The sequence below is a fragment of the Oryctolagus cuniculus genome, chromosome 3 (genome assembly GCF_964237555.1).
Source record: "Oryctolagus cuniculus chromosome 3, mOryCun1.1, whole genome shotgun sequence".
In the NCBI taxonomy this organism is placed as follows: domain Eukaryota; kingdom Metazoa; phylum Chordata; class Mammalia; order Lagomorpha; family Leporidae; genus Oryctolagus; species Oryctolagus cuniculus.
The window spans coordinates 62,769,241-62,792,046 of NC_091434.1; the positions used below are offsets into that span (position 1 = coordinate 62,769,241).

General features: G+C 43.3%; 1 protein-coding gene across 24 annotated transcripts in view; it reads right to left on the reverse strand.

Annotated features, from left to right (window-relative positions):
• Window positions 1-22,806, reverse strand: part of OSBPL6 (oxysterol binding protein like 6) — a 218,780-nt gene that overhangs the window by 52,712 nt on the left and 143,262 nt on the right. For all 24 annotated transcript variants that reach the window (XM_070070615.1, XM_070070605.1, XM_070070611.1 and 21 more), the window contains 6 exons: window positions 21,339-21,431; window positions 13,557-13,679; window positions 11,301-11,354; window positions 10,173-10,286; window positions 9,894-10,064; window positions 7,183-7,315 (listed from right to left, as the gene is read on the reverse strand). In XM_070070615.1, the coding sequence (XP_069926716.1) occupies window positions 7,183-7,315; window positions 9,894-10,064; window positions 10,173-10,286; window positions 11,301-11,354; window positions 13,557-13,679; window positions 21,339-21,431 (688 nt within the window). The remainder of the gene's footprint in view (window positions 1-7,182; window positions 7,316-9,893; window positions 10,065-10,172; window positions 10,287-11,300; window positions 11,355-13,556; window positions 13,680-21,338; window positions 21,432-22,806) is intronic.

Genomic DNA, 22,806 nt, shown 5'->3' on the forward strand with positions numbered 1-22,806 from the left:
AATTTTTATAATTTACATAATGAAATATCACTTTTTAAAGAAACCAACTTTTAGTTTGTGAAATTCAACAGTCAAGAGTGCTGAGTTATCAGTATTACTTATTCAATGACTAAACATTTGGAATTTGTCTTCCAGGCACTTGATATTTGCAAGTGTCCTGTTTATGAACAGATCACAACAAGGCACATCCCTAAGTTCTTGTTGAATTATAAAGTGGCTGTTCTTATTTTTTGGGGTCAGTTGCTGAAAGTTCCATTTATATCATCTATGCTTCTCATCAAATTTCAAAGATTGAAAATTGTTATGTGCAAGGGTACTTTCAAAGGATCCTGTAAAATGGAATTAAAAGATAAGTTTATTTTGGTCCAAAAATTTTGAAATCCATGCATAGTTTTTTTTTTAATTTTAATTTTAATTTTAATTTTTTTTGAAAGGCAGAGTGGACAGTGAGAGAGAGAGACAGAGAGAAAGGTCTTCCTTTGCTGTTGGTTCACCCTCCAATGGCTGCCGCGGCCAGCGCACTGCGGCCGGCGCACCGCGCTGATCCGATGGCAGGAGCCAGGTACTTATCCTGGTCTCCCATGGGGTGCAGGGCCCAAGCACTTGGGCCATTCTCCACTGCACTCCCTGGCCACAGCAGAGAGTTGGCCTGGACGAGGGGCAACCAGGACAGAATCCGGCGCCCCAACCAGGACTAGAACCCGGTGTGCCGGCGCCGCAGGTGGAGGATTAGCCTAGTGAGCCACAGCGCCGGCCATGCATAGTTTTTTTGAAATGAACTTTTACAAATATTTTAAGTATTAGTGGAAGAGACGCACACAGAGAGAGATAGACTGGGTCAAGGCCAAAGCCAGCAGCCACTAACTCCCTCCAGTTCTCCCATGTGGGTGGCAGGATCTCAATTACTTGAGCTGCCTCTGAGGGTCTCCAATGGCAGGAAGCTGGAGTCAGGAGCTGGGGCCAGGAATCAAACCCAGGTCCTCTAGTGTGGGATGTAGGCATTTAAGCTGCTAGGTGGAATGTCTGCTCCCACGCATAAACTTTTTAAAGACTCATCATATATGGTAGAGCCAGTCAAATACAGCTGCTAAATATGGCTACGATAAGGTAAGTAGGCAGCTGTTTGAAGGAGATTTTTGACTCTGGGGTTGGATGTAAAGTAACAGAGAGGAGTTGATCCTAGGAAGGTCTTTATTTAAGACTCAGAATCTCAGCACACTCCATGGAGAACAGGGCAGCACCCAGGATGCACCTAGGCCCCTCCTCTCGGCAGCACCTGCCGCAGGATGGAACCCTGATCCAAGAGCTGCCGCTGTCTTTCAGGGATCTCTTCATCACCAATGGCCTTTAGGTTCCCCCACCAGTGGAGGTGCTGGGTGAAACCTACAAACGCAAATGCCTGATACCACCATACCGACCAGGTCAGTACCTTCTACCCTCAGGAGAGGCAGTACCTCTTGGTAAGGTGTCTTGGAAGGGTAGGGAATGTAGAGAATAAAAGATAAGCAATCAGGGCGAACGGCAGTACAAAGAATGAAGGAAAGCATTAGAGAGAAAGGAGAAAGGAGCTGGCTAGAAAGGGGCACACTTCCAGGAACAAAACTACACCATAAGGGATTTTATCTAAAATCACTTATCTACCAAGCTTTCTGTCTAGTACATATTACATTCATACTTCTTAATAATTGTAATTGTTCTAAATAGTGCTATGTAGGTAGGATTAAAATCTAGGACTAGGGCTTCAACACATCAAAACAATATGCACTCTTTGGAAACAGAACTTCGTGGATCCGTTCAGTTCAAAGCCAAAACCTTCAAGCTAAGGGTGCAGAGGTGATGTTGTACTTTACATCCTCCAGCGGCAGATTCCTCACCTGTGAAATGCTCATCACACTATCTGCCCCTTCCACCTATCTGCTGAGACGCTGGGGGTGGGGGGGAAATCTCTATGAAAACCAGAAATGGTCTTTGAGTATTGATCCCACCATGTCATCCTGCCAGAGCTTTGATGTGGGCCAGGCCTCTCCTTTCCTCACCACTTCTGTCCTTGACAGCACAGATGAGATCAAATCCTGGGCAGGATTCCAATGCTGGCCTAAGCATCGAGCTGCGTATAGATAACAAAGACATCCCAAAGATAAAAACACTCTTGATTTCATTAAATTAAGATTAAATCTAATTTTAGAATCTGGGAGAAGGAAAAATTACATCAAGAAAGCATAGTGGGGGCCAGCACTGTGGTACAGCACGTCATGTGCGGTCTGCAGTGCCGGCATCCACTTCTGATCCAGTTCCCTGCTAATGCACCTGTGAAAGCAGCGGAAGATGGACCAAGTCCTTGGCACCTCTGTACACACACAGGAGACTGCTGGCTTCAGCTTGGCCTAGCTAGGTTGTTGTGGCCATTTGGGGAGTAAACCAGCAGAAGCCAAGATCTCACTCTCTGTCTCTTCTTCTCTCTCTGTAACCCCGTCTTTCAAATAAGTAAATAAATCTTTAAGAACAAAAACTAAAAGTATAGTGGCTGGCATTGTGGAGTAGCGGGTAAAGCTGCAACCTGTGATACTAGTATCCCATACGGGTAACAGTTCTTGTCCTGACTGCTGCACTTCCAATTCAGCTTCCTGCTAATGGCCTGGGAAAAGAAGCAGAACATGGCCCGAGTACTTGGGCCCCTGCCACCCATGTGGGAGACCTGGAACTCGTTCCTGGCTCCTGGCTTCAGCCGGGCCCAACCCTGGCTATTGTGGCTATTTGGGGAGTGAACTAGTAGATGGAAGATCTCTCTCTATCTCCCACTCTCCCTGTAACTCTGCCTTTAAAATAAACAAATATATATATATTTTTTTTTAAAAAGCCAGGTGCTGGAATGTGGAACACAGACATCATAACCAGCGGTTAATTGCTAGGCTACATGTCCACTCTATGATACTAACTTTACATTTTATCTCGATGGGGGAAAATATGCTCTAAGTGTCAAGCCGTTCCTTGATATACTTGAGAAGATCTATACTGCTAAGTCCAGATCCATGAGTGGCCAGCCTCTTAAACAATGACAAGTATAAATCAGCCATCCCATGAGCATGAGACACTGTTACATCTTTTCCAATGCAACTGATGAAGTCAACCAAGAAATGTTATTACGTTGGAAACACAGCCAATCTCATTATTAGGGACCTCTATGACAAATGATCAAAATGGACAAAACGAGATTAGGGAAGGGGGAGTGACTGTGCTTTAAAGTCACCAGAGGACCCTTAAATGAGACTGCAATTATCTCTGGATTCAGGAAAATAGGAAGGCAGAGAAGGGTAGAGGAGGCATTGCACGTTGTGAAGAGAAAAATGTCCAAAGGCATCAAGGTAGGAACATGCAAATATGTTCATGAAATAGCAAGGTTGAAAGGGCATTTAGGGCCAGAAAAGCTGAATGTGCAAGTTGCTAAATGCTATGCTAAACAGTTTGGACGAAAGCCCCAGAGCCACAGAGTACCACAGAAGGGATTTTTGCATAAACGGTATTTTAAGAGCTAACAGCCTTGAGGGAGCATTATGCAGTGGACAAAGATTTGGCTTCCGGGTTAGTCAAATGTGGGTTGGCTGGCATCCCAATGTCTCCACCAGGGCAGCTCTATCATCTGGGGCAAATGCCTGAACTCCACGCATTTCACTTTCCTCGTTGGCCAAGTAGGGGCAGTAGCAACGCTGTGGGTGAGAGCAACAAAGTCCTGGCCCAAGGTCAGCAGCACCTCCAAGAGTGGTGGGTTCCCATGAGCCTCTGAGAGGGAAGAACCAAAAGAACCAGGGATGGAGGGTGGGTGGACAAGTCAGGAGGCTGAGGGGCCGCCCAGGGACGAGGAACACGGTGATGCTGAGTCAGAACAGGAATGGAATTCAAGGAAAGGAGAGAGAAGGTGGAAAGGAAAAGCAGGGTGGGGTGTTGTCAAAGCAACTACAGAGCTCAGTCTGGGCTGGAGAAGCAGGGACGGAGGGCGGGCCAAGGATGACCTTGAGGTCTCAAGGGCAGCTATGGAAGCAGTACTGACAGAAACAAGGAAGTCATGGAGCTGGGCCCCCTGCTGGGGAAGACGCGGGCTGGGATGGCAGCGTGACGTTGTGTCACGCAGGTTCTGGACTCAGCATGCCAGAGTTTGACACCCAGCTGGTCGGGTGAACTTGGCCAACTGAGCTAACTTCTCAGTACTGAAGTTTTCTCATCTGCAAAATGAAGCTGAGAGGAAGAATGAGTTAATGCATATAAAACACCTAGAATCATGCCTGAGATACAGGAAACACCCCAAATCTATTAACTGGTACCATTATGACCACTTCTATCCCCATTATCATTGCTACCACCATGCCACCACTGTGGCCAACATCATCAGTGCCACCACTAGCATCACTGACACAGGTTTTGGGTCCAATTTTGAGGAGTGGGCATTGTGGCACTGGGAGTTGGGATGCCTGCATCCCCTCTCAGAGTGCTGGTTCGAGTCCCTGTTACTCCATTTCCCATCCAGCTTCCTGCACACACATCCTTGGAGGCAGCAGCTCAGGTGCTTAGGCCCCTGTCTCCCACATGGGAGACACAGGTGGAATTCCAGGCTCCTGGCTGTGGCTGGGCTCAATCCAGAATGCTCTGGGAATTTGAGGAGTGAATCAGTGGATGGAAGATCTCTGTCTGTCTCTCTCTCTCTCTGCCACTATGCCTTTCAAGCAGATGAAAGTAAACAAAACATTTTAAAAAACAATTTCTGAAAAAAATTATGAGCATGCTTGTTATCGCCAAGATAATGAGCAGAGTTATTAGAATCAAGTTGGCCTGGGTTGGCCCTACAGCTCTGCCAAGAACTTGCTGGGTAACACGGGCAAGTGACTTGATCTCTCTGAGCTTTGGTTTCCCAATCTGCAAAATTCTGGGGCACATAATCCCTGTTCGTTATCACTGTGAAGAGTAACATGAAATTGACACAAAACCATAAGTGAGAGTATTTCAGAAAGTTTGTGGAGAAGTAGAATTAAAAGGTAAGCTTATTTTTTGTGAAAAAAATTGAAATTCTTGCATGTTTTTTCCTAATACATATTTTTCACAATGTTTTTGAAGACCCTCATAGTTCAGGTGCTCAGCTTTGTGTCTGGTCCACAATAAACTGTAGGCACTATAATTAATGCAGAAAGCAGAGACAATCTTGATCACTCCTACAAGCCAGGCTGGCTGGAGCGGAGCAGTGGGGGCAAAAGAAAACTTCACGGGGCCTAAAGGAGGAGGTTGATGATACAGGCAGGTCAGAAGACGGGACTGAGACTGGGGCAGAAATCACAGGACCCCCTACCAAGAGTACTTTATCCATAGCAAAAAAAAAAAAAAAAAAAAAAAAAAAATCAAGGCATAGGAGAGAAGCTATAGTCTGGAGGCAGAGAGCAGGAACTAGTGAAACAGTAAGGAATGCTGTCCCCAAGAAAAGAGTTAGCTGTGACACTACATGCTGAGGTCAGACAGACACAGGAGGGGCTGTTAGGATGGGGAGAAAGAGGCTTTTCCCCCAACGCTGGGGCCAGGCCACACAGATGGACCACTGAGGTGGCTGGGGCAGACAGGGAGACAGGTACGTGCTCCCACCAGCCTGAGGCCCTTTGGCATCAAAGCCAATGCCCATTCCTGTTGCTCAAATGGGTGTCTTCTCAGTAATGTATGTGGTCAGCTGGAGGGCCTGCCCAAGTGTGTGTAAGGTTGCAAGTTAACGTACTCAAATTACAGTCTGAGTGCTTTGTGAATACACGCAAGGAAAATCTCCTCACAGGACGTCAGCTAGACGTGGTTTATGAACACAGACTCCCTCTTCAATCCCATTTTCCATAAGCATCACATGTGGGACAGGTGTTTCAGAGGGATGATAAAAATCGTACAGACTGAGTTTACAAACCAGTAGAATAAAAAAACTTGGTTTTGGTTGAGGACTAACACAGACTGCCAAATTTTAATTTTTCTAAGGAAGAATACTAAAAAGTTATTTTAATATTTACTTTCATTATGATTTGGTAAGGGAAAAAATTTAAACATAATTAGGCTCAATATCATCTCAAGATCATTTTTAAAATTAAATCAGTTGAACCTTAATAAATACGGTTTACATCCCCTTTGTTTTTCTGTTTTGAAGGTCAGAACCGTCTCAGAATGGAAATGATCGGCCGGCGCCGCGGCTCACTAGGCTAATCCTCCGCCTTGCGGCGCCGGCACACCGGGTTCTAGTCCTGGTCGGGGCGCCGGATTCTGTCCCGGTTGCCCCTCTTCCAGGCCAGCTCTCTGCTGTGGCCCGGGAAGGCAGTGGAGGATGGCCCAAGTCCTTGGGCCCTGCACCCGCATGGGAGACCAGGAGAAGCACCTGGTTCCTGGCTTTGGATCCGCGCGGTGCACCGGCCGCAGCGCGCCAGCCGCAGCGGCCATTGGAGGGTGAACCAACAGTAAAGGAAGACCTTTCTCTCTGTCTCTCTCTCACTGTCCACTCTGCTTGTCAAAAATTAAAAAAAAAAAAAAAAAAGAATGGAAATGATCAGTGGATCCACCTGACCAATGTGTTCTGGTTGATTACCAGGAAGCAGAAGGGAGGAGATAAAGAGGCTCAGAGACAGCAGAGTGAGGGAATCGCATATTAGTTGAGAATATTTAACAATGGATCCACAGTGGAACACCATTAACAGGTCACTGTTGATATAAGACACAGTGCATTGGAATTTTGCCATTTTTTGCTGGGCTGCCAGGAAACAGACACTTGTTCCATGGACAAGACAGAGCAGCTGTGGATGACCTAGGCAGGAGGTGGAAGGGAGAGCCTGGGCTGTGGGTGGAGGGCTCTCCTGAGAGGTACTGCTCTGTGGGAGTTCCCAGGAGGCTGAGGAAGCTACAGAGAACCCTACAGAGATGAAAGAAGAAGGGTGAAGTGGGTAGAAGGTAGGCAAAGGGCAAAACCCAAGCTTCTCTGTGTGGGGGTACGTGAAGGAGATAAGAAGCTGAGTCATGGGATGGAGAAGAATCTGGTGTCTAAAAATAAAAACAGGAAAGTCAGGCCACTTGAGGGGGGTGAAAGCACAGCACCCACATTCATCTTTTCATTTTTTGCTTTTTATTTTGTTTTATGCATGTTTCTTTTGCCCATTCTTGCAGCCCAAATGGGCAGGAACTAACCTTCTGCACACCTGTCCATTTCTTCCGAGTCCTGTAACCAGGCTGCAACTTTGCTCTGGCCAGTCGTGCAGGCAGCAGGAAGGCTGTTGCTGCACGGCAAAGGGGACTGCCAAGGAAAGCTGTTTGGTTGCATCTGCAAAGAACAAAAACCAGAGATGAACCACATGGCCGCATGAAGCAGAAACTGGACACTTAAATGACCCTTTTCCCCCTAAAAAATGCAAGTCTTCAAAAAAGTTTTTTTAAGTGTTTAAGGAGATGGAAATGTAACTAACCTGATTTGATCTTCACACTTTGAATATATGAATCAAATTATCACCCTGCACCCCATAAATATGTGCAATTAAAAATTTTAAAAGAGTGTTAAAAAATGCAAGTATGCTCAAAGCATCATTAAGAAAGAAAAGAAGCAAGGACACACTCAAAAAGTGGAAGGAGCCTTTTGACTGATGTGCTATGTTCTCAGCGAAGTCGAAACTCATGGACAGCAACACTCATTCAGTTACTATCTCTGCCATTCCATGAAGGGGACAACATCCAGGTATGCTGTGTCTCACGCTCACAAGGACCAGCCACCTCAAATTTCTAATAACTTCTACTTTCTCAGCGAGTCGTATTTGATGCAATAAATGTGCTTATCGCTGTACTCTTCACTGATGACTGGAGGTCTTTCCTTTGCAAAAAAGCACCCTCAGGACTTGCCAATCACACGTGCTTGCTAAATACCTTACCCACCAGCAGGCAGCCTTGCAGTGCTCTGAACACGTACTGAGAACGACAGCACATAGAAATGACCGTCTTGCCAAGACATTATTTATATCAGGCTTTGTTCCATTAATGGGATTTTATGCGAAATTAAATACTTGTATGAAGTACATGGCTGCTAAGCTGAGTGTAGTAAACATTTCAGCGAAAAGAGACACTTTTCCCCAAGAAGCTGAAGCAACTTTAAAATCCCATATTGGACTTTAGTTTTCAACGACAACTGTCTCTTCTAAGTCGTTATGAAGTGAATGGTGCACACACTTAGCAAACCGAGACTTATTTATTACCCACACAGGGTCACAGACCAATTAACATCCAAGAGTCTCATAACCGCTATTTAGAATGCAAGCAAAGTCATAAAAGGCTCTTTTCATTCTTTATCGCCTTTTGATAAACATAATGGAAATGTTTCAGTGAGTTAGATCATGGAGATAGGTCATTTGTAACGGGACCCATAGCTCCTTTGTGAAAACCGGAGGTGAAGGGCTTTCTTATTCCAAAGCAAACAGTGGGGAGGATTTGGTTTCAGCTCTCCCTTCTCGGATGTCCCCGAGTTATTTAATAAATAACACAAGGGATGGAGTTTTTTTTTTTTTTTTTTTTTAAATTGATAGTCTGTGCCAATAGAAGCTGAAAGAACCAAAGAATTAAAAGCTAATATTTTGAAGAACCCACATGAGATACATTTCTCATTTATTTGGACTAACTCACCATGTGGTGAGAGGCCCAGCGAAAGCTGGGAGCATCCTGAACATCTGTAAGCTCCCAGTCGTCCTAAGTCCCTGACCCCCTGGCTTGTTCCCTTTTCTTTCAGAACCAGCTGGCATTAGGGTGAACCCAACACTATTCCCAGGAGAAAAATAACTGAGTAGTCGTTGGCATGGCTGCAACCAGAATGAAACAATGTAAGGTTTGAGAGCCTTGTGAGACTTAATAAAAAGTGCTTAAGTAATTTCTACAAAAATAACAAAAACAATATAGTAATGCTTCCTTTAATCTTATTTGGTTAGTCTTTTTTGTGACCCTAGGAGAGTTTTCAATGCTTTGCAAAGAAAACCAGGATCGACATTCTGTATAAACAAACAGAACAGCAGAGAATTCTCTGGAATGTTCTTGAACTTGACTCGTGTGACAGCAGCTTCTGACAGCTGGCCCAGGTGCCAAGGTGGAAGCCGGAGTGCCCCTGGGCAAGGCCATGTGGCTATATTTCAGGAAACTTAATGACCGAACCAAAGAGAGAAACAGCTGCCTCCCTGTCTGTTGTCTTAACCTCGATTTTTAAACTGGCAACGCCTCTAGCTTTTCATCAATGTAGGAACCAACCAACACCAGGCCCCCTTAGTCCGACACTGATTTTGGATACAGACATATGGGTTCAGATCTTGGAATTGTTCTGTCACTTCTAGACAAATTCGTTGCTGCCTCCGAAGTTTGGCTCTATGAAAGATTAGAGAGGAATGAATCGATCGCCATGCTTAGCATAGCACAGTGTCTGGGCCCTCAAGTAGGCTACTGCTTGCCTTACTGTCACATTCTGAAGCTCAGTTACATTGATTTCATGGGCATTTCTCTAGGGCCTGCACACAGTACAGCTCAAGGCAAGAATGTGAGTTTCACTTCAAATATTTTGGAAGTTTTCTTATTATCACTTGATTTCTGGGTGCTAATTAAACAAATAATTACTTCCTAATATTGCTACAAAGCCACATAAATTTGGATGCAGTCCATTTGTTAGAAAGGAAAAACAACTGCTCATGCTCTTGGTGGTCCATATTTCTGACTGATCTCTATTTGTGATTAGCTTTGATGCCAAGGTGACCTGTTGTCTTCTGAGTGCTGGTTCACAATGCAAACCTCCTCTTTCCATTTCTTGCCAGTGTGAGCCAGTTGTGTGTTGGCATGATTTTCTAAGCAATTTCCAGGCTGGTTCCAGAACACAGTCATACCTTCCCATCCACAACTGAAACGTTCGCAGCTGGGGAAGACTCAGCTGTGGAGGTTGATGGAAATATGTGAAAACCCGCATCTCTTGGTGACCGCACAATCTCATTCTGCCGATACAACCGATGGTGGCGCAGTTTGGAAACCCAGGCATCAAACCAGTCCTGGGATTTCACCTAAAACAATGAGCAAGAGGAGAATGTAACTGTGAAACCTATCTCCACTAGTGTAGGCAAATGACTTTCCCCGATAATGGCATAGAGAGTGCTGCAAAGTGAGTTCACCTTCAAATGATAGATGTGCTCCTCTGTGTCCAGGTCTATTCTCCGAGCTTTCTTTTTGATTGACATGACCGAGAGTCCGACATCTATGCTCCCGTGCACCTTCCCTTTTTGAATCTGAAATGCAAAGATCAGTAAGTAGGCTCAAAGGATATACGACTTGGTGTATTTCTGTACTGAACTGAAGTGAATTTCAGATAATTTTTAGCTTGTATCTTTAATAAACAGAAAATGAGTGAGGCTTTGAGGTTAAGGTTCTTTAACTGAGGACAGGTGAAGCTGCAGGGACTTCACATCTCCAATAAGTGAAACTATCCATCTTATTCCTCTCTTGGCATGAAGAGTTCTTCGTAATTCTAGACTGCACAGTTCATATACGCCACCCTCCAAGACATCTTAGTGGTTCCTAAAATAACTGTGGTCACTTTCTGACCTGCAGCAAATAACACCCCTGAATAATCAGCTGGAAGACAGCTGCTAGGGCATTGGGCAGCTGGGACCAGAGAGCATGGAGCAGCCAATTCCTTCTGGCTGCCACCTTGTGTCAAGGACACCGATGGCAGAGACGGGGACAACACTGAAATATGTTATTTCCCCTATACAACAATGATAAAAAAGAAGGCATTTTCCAGTTTTGCATGCAATCAACTACTTGGTATATTAAAAATAATTTGGAATTATTTTAATTACTTGGGGTTCCCAAGACAAAAGGATATATGAAATAAAATGAAGCTCAAAGACAGTTTTTGAAAGGACATTGAGAAGAACAAAGATTGCTTTAAATCTCAAAAAAAGTACATAAAGCAGAGTTTATTGAGAGCTGAAGCAAAAAAAAAAAAAAGAGAAAGAAAAAGAAAGGGCATTTAGTAATGTGTTACTTTTAGGTTTAAGCTTTGTTTTTTAATAACACATGTCAGAACTGGAAGACGAAGACTTCATGCAATTGTTTGGGAGCATAAACATACATCCCACCTCTCTGGGACGTGGAGATTTGGTAGCTTGTTAAGCATTACAGGCACAAACATGCACAGAGGTGGTTACCATGGCACAAGGCTTGACCAATGACAGTGTTTACTCACTTCAAGCAGAATGCTAAATCAATCTTTCAAACATGTCCTGGGAGCTACTTACATCAAGTGGTGCCTTTGAATACTTTAACATTCCATTATCCAGGACAAAAAACCGCTGCAAGAATCAAACACCCCTAGTTACTGTCTGCATTTTGAATTACATAAAACATTCACATGTGTAGGCTTAAAGTTTCATGGCATTTAGTTATCCAATATGTCTATGTATGGCCTCAGTGCACTAAAGGAGATCAGAGCTCTAGCTCCATGACTAATAACCTACCAGGGTTGTTGTTGTTGTTATTTTACACATAATTCAAAGAGGAGGGGGGCTTTTCATCATGATTTTTCTTAGCAAGGAAGGAATTTCAGGGCCTGCAACTAAGATCTTTGGAATAAACCACACGGGCATTTTTTCAGAGTGAGAAATGAGGAATAACCTGGATTCACAATGACTGAGGAACTCTACATGAGTCCACCCTGAGGTTAAACTCATGAATTTCACTCAGATATCATGGATAATTCTGGAAAATGTTCCTGTCCATTAAGAAGTCGATGGACCGAATCTGTAAATAGTGATTATCTGGAAAGTTTAGTGGCCTTAACAGTGCATTTTCACTTTTCACTTAGCGAAATGCTTGCTTCCCATCATTAGTCAAAGAGATTACAAATTATTTCTCAATGACATTATAGTTTTTTGGCAATTTTTGTCTCTCCCAAGATGCTCCAGGTGCAGCCTGAATGGATTTCCCTTCCATGGCAATTCCTAAGAGAAGAGTCATTCCCAGGATCCAGTCACACAAGGGGCCTCCTGTCTTCCGCTAGTTCTACGGATGCAAGGAGTACTTCTGTTGCTGGAAAATTAACTCTGCTGGAAAGCTTTTTATAAGGAACCTTAACTGTTCTGGGGACATCCTGCACTGAACTCACAGAAGGCCACTGGGATCCCTTTGTTCTGGGTTCTGAGGGACAAGAAGTGAAGTACAAGAAGAAAGAGGCTCTACCGTGGGAAAAACATGTTTACTCAATTGCCCATGACTTAGGCAATCAAAAGGCTTGAATGGCACTTAAAGAATGGCTTGAATGGTTAAAGTTAGTGATTCATATAAACATTTTTTCTTTAACTAACTACTTTTTGCTATTTTTCTACCTACCAATGAAGTTCAGCAGGAATAACCTGTAGGATGTCACAGGAAACAGATTTGCAAGACCACTGATTTGAGACAATGCAAAGTAGTAGGGTCCAGAATCTAAGGCAAAGGTGATCCTAGGAAGCTCACCAGTGGGCCAGAATTCAAGGAAGAACAATGGTGGTGAGAGAGCCTTCACACTGGGACAACACTATGGGTTCCATGGAGAGAGTTTCTGACCAGGGAGAGGGCACACTGTACAGAAGATCGGGTACAGCATTTGCCATCTGCTCATTTTTAAGTCTTGCACTTAGAGTATTTAAAATGTTTCCTCAAGGAAGTTACAATACATAGTCTCATTGTTTTAAGCCAACAGGAAGCCACCTCAAGCCAATAATTGTCATGGGATGAAATCCATCAGCAAAGGGGCCGAGTAGATAAACTTTTCTTCCAGTGTTTTCAGAGAAGATACTCATAAGTCCATCACCACGTGGTGTATCACTAGGTTGTCTATCCTGAAAATGGAATGCAACTTTCTTCTTAGCATTAGAATTCCTGCTACTCAAACAATCATAATAATGTTATAAAAATACTTTCTCCATAGTCAAAACTAGGAGATGGAAAAAGGATGCTAGTTGGGGAGAGAGGAATTAAATTATACACACTTCTGGGGGCAGTAAATAAACTTCTAGGATTAGCAGTTTTCCAATTTTAGTCTGCAATGGTAATAAGAACTTTAAGGAACCAAACAGGAATAAATGTAGAAGGATGTTCATCACAGAATAAAGAGAGGAAAGAATTAGACAAGTCCACTAGATCTAGCAATAGGGAATTAACTCAATAATAGTGGGATATATAAGTCTATCAGATGAAATATATGCACACACTTAAAATATCTCATATTTAGAATTTAATGAAAACATTCATATTAACTTAAGTGAAACAAGCAGATTATTATATATTTGTACAAATCACATTTTAAATATGTAAAATATTTTTTCCTTGCATTGCATACATATACTACAGATCTCAGACTCAAGTTGGCATAATAGATGACAACCTATATGGTTAAGATAAAGCCTTGAAATTTATTTTTCCCACATACACCCATACTTTTAATGTCCCTCCTAATAACAATGTATCATATCATATTATGAAGACAATCAACCTGAATCTGATAAAACTGTTACCTTGTGCCAGCCTTTTAAAGGCCATTTTCTTTTCTTCAGCATAAAGCCTTCATGTTTGTCTGGTTTCTGGACATTGGTTTGGCCTATTTTCAGCCCTTCTATAATTTCCCAGCTGTCAGCTTCCTGAGAGAAAAAGAAAAACAAATCACATACTTTCTGTGTTTGATGACACACTTAAAGTGGATTCTGCAGAAGTTGCTTCTGAAGCAACACTTGACCTGCCAGAAGTCTGAACAACATTCCAGAGTAGATTCTCACAGCGAGCACAGCCACACTTCTCACTGGGACGCGAGGTCCCCAGGTAGTCCCGGAGGGATGCGGCTCCACCAGAGACTCCCTGGAGCCAACCTGCCTGTTGGAGTGGAATGGAATTTCGATTGCCTGTACTCAGAATGTTGAAAATGCACATTTCCAGACAGTTCATCTCTGGGCACAGAGGTATTTTAAAGTTTCCAAAGAATATTGTTTTGATGACAGATGTTCAATTAGCGTGTGGACCTAGCTTTCTGTGCAGAAATGGAATGGCTGCAGTGGGCTAAAATGGATCGTAACCTGCTCTTAACATAGAAGAGCGCTGTGGTCCTGCTTCCTCCTGGGGAGGCTGTGCACATCTCAAAGTGTGCATAAAATACTGCATGCTCTCAGCAAAGGTACACACCCAGGTCCACGCTTTCAGAGATGCACAAAGTCTTGGGAGCCTGTGGAAACAGCAGCCGACTACAATGCCAAAGAGCTGGGTTCTAGGGTTCACACTATTACTCTTGTCTGGTAAGTATTGCTCAAATCATGGTTTCCTCTTTCATCAGGCATGTTTTATTCATCTAGGGGGTTGATATTTTAAAAAACAAGCCATCAACATTTATAAATCAGATTTCAGACCTTGAAAATCCCGATTTGCTGAAAATTCATAAGATCTGGTGTTACTGGGCCGCAAGTGAAGGAAGCCCGTTTTCAGTTTGCCACAGTCCTCACCGGGCTTCTTTGCCTGCCTGGCCCATAGCAACATCCTAGGCTGTAAAATCCCAGGCCCAGGGCAGTTCCAAGGGCCTACAGAGCTGACCTCAGACAATCCCTCCAACCCAAGTTCTAGATCTGAGGCATGACACCCAGGGCTGAGATGGTACTCTGGCCTTCTAACAATGAAGCAGAGGCAGTGGCTCCAGACCCTGGAACAACAAAGACTTCTCACAGCCCATGCACAGCTGCTACACTCCTGCTCACAATGAAGGGAGGTGTTGCCCCCTGCCCTGGACCTCAGCTTCAGAAAGCTACACACACTGTTCATGGACCAGGCAGGCTCTGTGCAATGCCCCATCCCAAACGGATTCATGTGGTTGCCTTCTGAAAAGATATGTTCCATCAGAACCCTCCTTACATCACAGAACCAAGGCCTCCCTCGACAGGAGTGGCCAATGGAAATGCCCTCAGGACAGACAAATCTGCTGTTCCAAGTAGCCAGGTGGTGGGTGCCCAAACCCTGCTGACAGCCTGACAGGCGCTTCCAAGGCTCAGAGGAAGAGGTGCCATAATCTGTTACAGGAAAGGAGTGGGTGGAATATTTGCTACCCATTCTCTTTTCCATTTTCTTCTAGGTCATCTCAGCAGCTGCTTACCCTATGGCAAGTCAAATTGATGTTAAATCCAAATACACAATACAGGGGATGGGATTTTCACACTGACTTGTGTTTCCAGAAGATGTGCCCAAACATGGCTTCATTCTAACATTCTTAAGGCTTGGAGGTGCCCCTGCCTCTGAAAAGCCTTCTACACCTGGCATCAAGTGTCCATCCTCCCTAAGATGAACCTAGCTACAACCCCCCCCAGCCCTGGGAAAAACAACCTGAGACCACTGTCCTGTCTTCACCTTCTTAGTAATCCCCAAGGAATTATATACTCTATGGAAATACACCAACTGGTCATTCATATGGTGATACTAAGAACCCTTTAAAGAATCTGTAACTACCCAAGAAATGCTTTTTCTTTTTTTTTTTAAAGATTTATTTATTTATTTGAAAGTCAGAGTTACACAGAGAGAAGGCAGAGGCAGAGGCAGAAGCAGAGAGAGAGAGAGAGAGGTCTTCCATCCGATGGCTCACTTCCCAGTTGGCCGCAATGGCCGGAGCTGTGCCGATCCGAAGTCAGGAGCCAGGTGCTTCTTCCTGGTCTCCCACATGGGTACAGGAGCCCAAGGACCTGGACCATCTTCCACTGCCCTTTCAGGCCACAGTAGACAGCTGGATGGGAAGTGGAGCAGCCAGGTCCCAAATCAGTGCCCATATGGGATGCCGGCGCCTCAGGCCAGGGTGTTAACCTACTGCGCCACAGTGCCGGCCCCAAGAAATGCTTTTCTACTTGAAGATAATCCTATCAGAAACTGTGATTGATCTGGTCAAAACTGTGAAACAGAGTGATTTTCAAAAATGTTTCTGATGAGACAATTTCAGGCTGTATGGTGTGCATGTTTTTCAGGCAATATGAGTGGAGGTGGTATAGAACTGGAGGGCGGTGGCATCCTAACTCCTATTTTTTTTTTTTTTTTTTTAGTATATGTGCTGCCGAAGCGAGCACCATCCTAACTCTTTAATACTGAATTAAAATTGAGCAAGTGAGTCCTGCTTATGAATAATGATAGAATTACAGGAGCAAACTATAAATCATTATAAAAGTTCTAGTATCTTTGGCCTTTTACTCTCACCAGAAAAGCAGATAATCATTCTCTTCAATTAAATAGTAGAATTACAGAGTGGACCAGTGGATGGGATCTCTCTCTCTCCATCATTCTCTCTCTCCAATAAATACATATAAGTTTTCTTAAAAGATGGATTTTGCTTATTTGTTTTTAAAAGTTCAGTATTCTTGAGAAGTTAGAAGAAGAGCTCTCGGGGCCAGCACCATGGCGTGGTAGGTTAATCTTCCGCCTGTGGTGCCAGCATCCCCTGTGGGTTCTGGTTCTAGTCCCGGCTGCTCCTCTTCCAATCCAGCACTCTGCTGTGGCCTGGGAAGGCAGTGAAGGACGGCCCAAGTCCTTGGGCCCCTGCACCTGCATGGGAGACCAGGAAGAAGCACCTGGCTCCTGGCTTCAGATCAGCGTAGCTCCAGCTGTTGTGGTCATTTGGGGAGTGAACCAACAGAAGGAAGATCTTTCTCTCTGTCTCTTCCTCTCACTGTCTGTAACTCTACCTCTCAAATAAATAAATTGTTTAAAAAAAAGAATAGCTATCTATGTATGTACAGATACATTCATTAGAGCTCTCAGAGAGATACCAGCTGTATTTATGACATTTCTATTTAGAGGGTTCCCATTCATGGATAGTAACTACAGAAGAGTAACATCCTTATTTATGGACAGATCTTGTTCAAAGGCTAGGGTTTTAACTCAGATTTAGATTCTCTCTCTCCTTCTGAATGTGTGATGAAAAATACTCTCTATAACTTGTGAAAATGGAATCATGGAATAATAAATACAAATGCTTTTCCAATATTCTTCTACTTAAACTCTGATAATAGCTTGTCCCTGTGGAGCTCTGGCTACTGACTTCTATCACAGCTGTTCATCTCTTCTTTGGAGTTTAATTTAATTGTAAAGGGAAAAATGGAGGTCATAAAACAGAAAAATCCGAAACTTAAAAATGTATTTCTTCTCTTATGTTTGAAGTTCATATTGTTTATTTATTTCTTTAATCATTTGAGAGGCAGAGGGACACACACAAAGATACAGAGAACTCCCATCTGCTGGTTCACTCCCCAAATGTCAAGCCAGGGGCCAAGGAACTCAATCCATGTCTCCCACATGGACAGCAGGAACCCCACCACTTGAGCCATCACCACTGTCTCCCAGGATCACATCAGCAAGAAACTGGAGTCAGGAGCCAGAATCAAGAATCAAACCCAGTTATGAAAGATTCATTTCAGAGGTTGGTATTTGGTACTGCACTTAAGATGGAGCTTGGGACCCCTGTACTCCATATCAGGCTGTCTGGGTTCAAGTCCTGGGTCCACTTCTGTGTTCAACTTCCTGCTAATGTACACCCTGGGAGGCAATGGGTAACAGCCCAAGTAGCTGGATTCCTGTCCCTCATGTGGGAGACTTTGATTGAGTTCCTAGCTTCAGCCTGGCCCAGCCCTGACTGTTGCAGGGATCTGGGGGAGTGAACCAGAGGAAAGATCTCTGTCTCTGTCTCTCTGTCTTTCAGATAAATAAAAAATAAATTAAAAAAAAAGAATCAAACCCGGGTTCTCTGATATGGGACATGGGTACCTGAACTGGCATTTTAATTGGCATGCCCAATTAAAACACAGCAGCACTGAACACATGGCTCCCTTTGCTTTGATGCAATATAATGAATCCTAGCAAAAGAAATGGAGATGAATCCTAATGAAGTTCTTACAATGAAATAAGCTGTCAAAGGAACAAAGAAGCAAACAAGGTTCTCCCTAATTTAATTATAAACACTGATGATAATGTTACCAAAAGGTGTGTAAGAAATGAAATGACCCATTTCAGTACAAAACAATCTTCTAAGTTTGATTTTCCATTGTTGAAATTCTCCCTCCTATGCTTAATAGGTCTATTTTAAGAAAATTAAGCTCTTTGGAAATTAAAAGTTTATTTTTGAAATTTCCATTGATATTTATTTTCTGTTCCACAATCTCCAATTTTCATAGGTTTACAAGTTACAGGGACAGAGCCAAAGCCCTAATGTGATCATGTCAGTGCTTGACTGGAGTCGCATACACAAACATGTTTGATGTTATTCAAGCTTTACAAATACTTTTAACCTAATAACAGCAAACAAAAACAGAACATAATAAAATAACAGGCCTAGTCTCTTCAGCTGAAAAAAAAAAAAAGAAGCCAGACATTTCCTTTCTCTGGGGTATACTGTATGTGTTCATTTGCATGTGTTGTGTGTGTGTGTGTGTGTGTGTAGTGACAATGAGGGTGCACATAAAAATGCTGCACGAGGTGAAAGCATAGAACAGAGAATTTGCAGAAATTCTGGGCCAGGACAGTGAGTATTTCAAGGCAAATTCTTCCACTAGGGCCAGTGCTGTGGCGTTAAGCTTTCAACTGCAGCACCAGAATCCCACATGTCCTGGCTGCTCCACTTCCAATTCAGCTCTCTGCTGATGGTCTAGAAAACAGAGCAGGATGGCCCAAGTGCTTGGGCCCCTACACCCAGGAGGGAGACCTAGATGAAGCTTCTGGCTGCTGGCTTCAGCATGGCCTGCCCTGGCTGTTGCAGCCATTTGGGGAGTGAACCAGCAGATGGAAGACTTCTCTCTCCCTCTCCCTCTCTCCCTCTCTCTGTAACTCTGCCTTTCAAATAAAATATATATAAAAAAGTTCTTCTACTACTCAGGATGTCCATCTTAAAGGATCTAAGAATTGGTGAGATGCTATGGTGCTGGATTGAATATCTACTAATACAAAACAACAACAAAACCTCAAGGGTCTATTAATCTTACAGCAAGATCCAAATGGGCAACAACATGGAGATGTTGGATGCTGCTGGTGCTCCAACAAGATCCATTTATCAGGCCAGTGGACCCAACCCCAGCTGCTGTGAGCTCAGTTACCAGGAACTTCTTTCTATGGGGAACTGCTTCTTGACCAAGCTTGTGTCTTTCTATCTGGGAAATTATGCTGTAGTTATCATTAAAACAAGAACAGAGGCCAGCGCTGTGGTTAAGCAGCTGCCTGCCTCCCATATGGGTGCCAGTTTGAGACTCAGCTGCTCTGCTTCTGTTCTGGCTCCCTGCTAATAAGCCTGGGAAAGCAGTGGAAGATGGCCCAAGTACTTGGGACACTAGACCCACGTGGGAGACCAGGAAGAAGCTCCTGACTCCTGGCTCCTGGCTCCTGGCTTCAGCCTGGCCCAGTCCCAGCCATTGCAGCCCTTTGGGGAGTGGACCAATTCTCTCTCTCCTTTCTCCTACTCTGACTTTCAAATAAATAAATAAATAAATAAATAAAATGTTAAAAATGAGAATAATATTATTACCCAGTCCAAGGAGCTGACGGCTTTGTGAGAAAATACATCTTCTAATCGTGTGGCTGGCACAAAGCAAGTACTGAATACATGTTGGCTGCCTTATCCACTGCCTACATTTATTTATTCTTTCTTTTTTGCTAAGTATAGGAGAGAACTGATGTTCCAAAGAGATTTCCACTTATATTTACCAAGTACACGTTCTCTGTTTGCTATTCACATGGAAATCAGACTGCTTTTTATTTATCTATGAATTATTTTTATACTTTAATAACTCCCATTTTCCTTCAGGTTAGTAGTCTATTTCTGTCTGCTAGAATAAATCTCACTGCTTATAATATCTTCATAGTACACTACGTGGAAGTGTCTACATTTCATAATACTTGGGTAGTAAAGTGTCCTTTTTTAAAGGATTATGCTTAATATAGGGAAATCAGAATGGAAGGAATGATTACACACATTTCAAAGTGAATCATCTTTGGAATGGAAGTGAAGTGCTGTTTTTCTGCTTGAATTCAAAATCAGCATGCGTTCTACTTTTAGAGCTTTTTGATAAAGGAGCCAGCCCTGTGAAAGTGCCAGGGAAGGGGAAGGGTGGCATCTTTCAACTCTTCGGGATTTGTGCATGTGAGACAACATGAATTTAAATGTTTCCCCCGTCTGAGGAAGGGTGCACTGAAGGGTAGGGAATGTGGCTTCCACAAAACACAAAAGGTCTTAGTAATTAACCTTCAATGCTCCATGCAGAGCTCTTGCTAGGAAGGCCAGAAGAGAGAAGGACTAGAACTTGGAATGTGTAACATCCCTCTCTGCAAGAGCCAAAAAGCACGGGCTGTGGGGTGGGACCTATCTAAGTTTGAATTTCTGCTTTGCTTTTTAAAAACTTTGGGAGAGCTACTAACTCTGTTTCCACATTTATAAAATGTAATAAATACCTACATTTCATGGAGTTGTTCATAATGACACTAAACTGGGTTATGTTTTTCAGCACTTAACATCGTACCTGGTATGCAGTATGTGCGCAGTAATGGTAGCTGTTATTACTAATTATCACTGCTGGATTCAGTGACTGTTTTTCCATTAGCTTGACATAGAAATACTTGCTTATCTCTCCAAACGGGAATGGCAATTGCTTTTCCTTCCTTCATACTTTAAAATAAAGAGAATTTGACACCTTTGTGTGTAACCCTGCAAATCCCAGCAAAATACACTTTCTTTCTTTCTTTTTAAAGATTGATTTATTTATTTGAAAGTCAGAGTTACAGAGAGAAGAAAGACAGAGAGAGGAAAAAGAGAGAGAGAGAGAAAGAGAGAGAGACACACCTTCCATTCACTGGTTCACTCCCCAATTGGCTGCAACGGCTGGAGCTGCGCCATCTGAAGCCAGGAGCCAGGAGCCAGGAGCTTCCTCCAGGTCTCCCACGCAGGTGCAGGGGCCCAAGGACTTGGGCCATCTTTTACTGCTTTCCCAGGCCATAGCAGAGAGCTGGATCGGAAGTAGAGCAGCTGGGTCTCTAACCGGCGCCCATATGGGATGCTGGTGCTTCAGACCAGGGCGTTAACCTGCTGTACCACAGCGCCGGCCCCCGCAAAATACACTTTCATCTATTATCTTTTAACACAGGGCAGAGAAACTGTTTGTACTCAAGGGAGAAAGAAGTGGAAGAAATGCCCTATGATTGGTGTCAGAGCTACCTTATGGCCGTCTAATGTAAAAGGTAGGGACAGTTCAATCGGGCCAGATCAGGCATCAGGGCATCGGAGAGAGCCACCACGTCCCATCACTGACCTTGGAGAGGGGCACTGGCTCTGGTTCTAGCAGCTGCCGGCTTACAGAGGGCTCGGTGCTTGAGGAAGCAGTTCTTTCCAGGATGTGGATACTCTGAAAGTAGAAGGAAACACAGCCCAGCGTAAGACAGCTCATTTCTCACGTGGAAGGTCATGGCAGTGGGAGCATACAGACCGTGATAGAAATGATAAGTTCCTCAGCAGACCAAAGGCAGCACCAGCAGTCAGGAAGATCCGTCAGAGCAGGGGCCTGTTTTCCCCTCTTCTGGTTTTGCTGCTGAATTGCTGCTGCAATGCTAGTTTTAACTCAGAGAGTCACAAACTTTTTGAGAGACACACACAAATAGAGAGTACGTCTGAAATTTTTACATCTCTAAGAATGGTGCATCTACTGTAGCCTTACATAGCAATTTTCTCACCTGTCCAAAAGAGAATGGCAACAAAGAGAAGGCTATTTCAAATAGTCCACAGCATTAATACCTTTTAGTCCTTAAGAGTTTCTTATTAAAGCACACAAAGAAAATAATTAATCAAATATAATGAACAGGTGTCCTTTACAAAGACTAAAGAGTATTTCTTGATTAGTGATATAATATTCCAATATTTCAACACACAAAGTACATGAACAGGCAACTAACGTAGAAAATTTGAAAAGATGTTCAACCTCAAAAGAACTCAAAAAAATAAAAATCAAAAGAATGATGTTTTTTAACTACCAGATTTAAGAATGGATCAAGGTTGGGAGAAAGGAGTAAAAACTGGGTATGATCTTTTTAAGGCGAAATTTTGCAAATATCTTTGGAGAAAGGAGTGCATGCCTCATTGATCCAGAAAGCCCATAGCTAGATGTCTCAGGAAAGAAGCAGATAAGCATGCAATGATACTAGAAAAATACATGTTTATTGAAGCATTATTTGAGTAAAATATATCTAATACATATAAAAATAGTATAGACTATTAAGAAAATACCAAAATGGCAATATGATTTGTCTTTAAAAAATTAAGCTAAAAAATCTGTATAGTATGATGATATTATACCTATAATTACAATTTATTCCAGAATGTTAATGGGACTAAAGAAAGGTAGTAGGTTTATAGGCACAGTTTAAAAATTTTATTTCTTAATAGTTTTCTGATCAAAAAATGTTTGTTTTTCTTTGTGTGTGGGAGGGGGTGGCATTGTGGCACAGCGCATTAAGCTGCCACCTGTGAATGCTGTCATCCCATACTGGAGTGCCAGTTTGAGTCCTAGATACTCCACTTCCTATGCAGCTCCCTGCTGATGTGCCTGGGAAGGCTATGAAAATGTCACAAGCTCTTGGACCCCCGTCACCCATGTGGGAGACCTGGATGCAATGCCAGGTTCCTGGCTTCAACCTGGACCAACCCTGGTCATTGCGCCCATTTAGGGAGTGAACCAGTAGTTGGGAGATTCTATCTCTCTCAGTTTCGTGTTAAGGGTCTGGGAA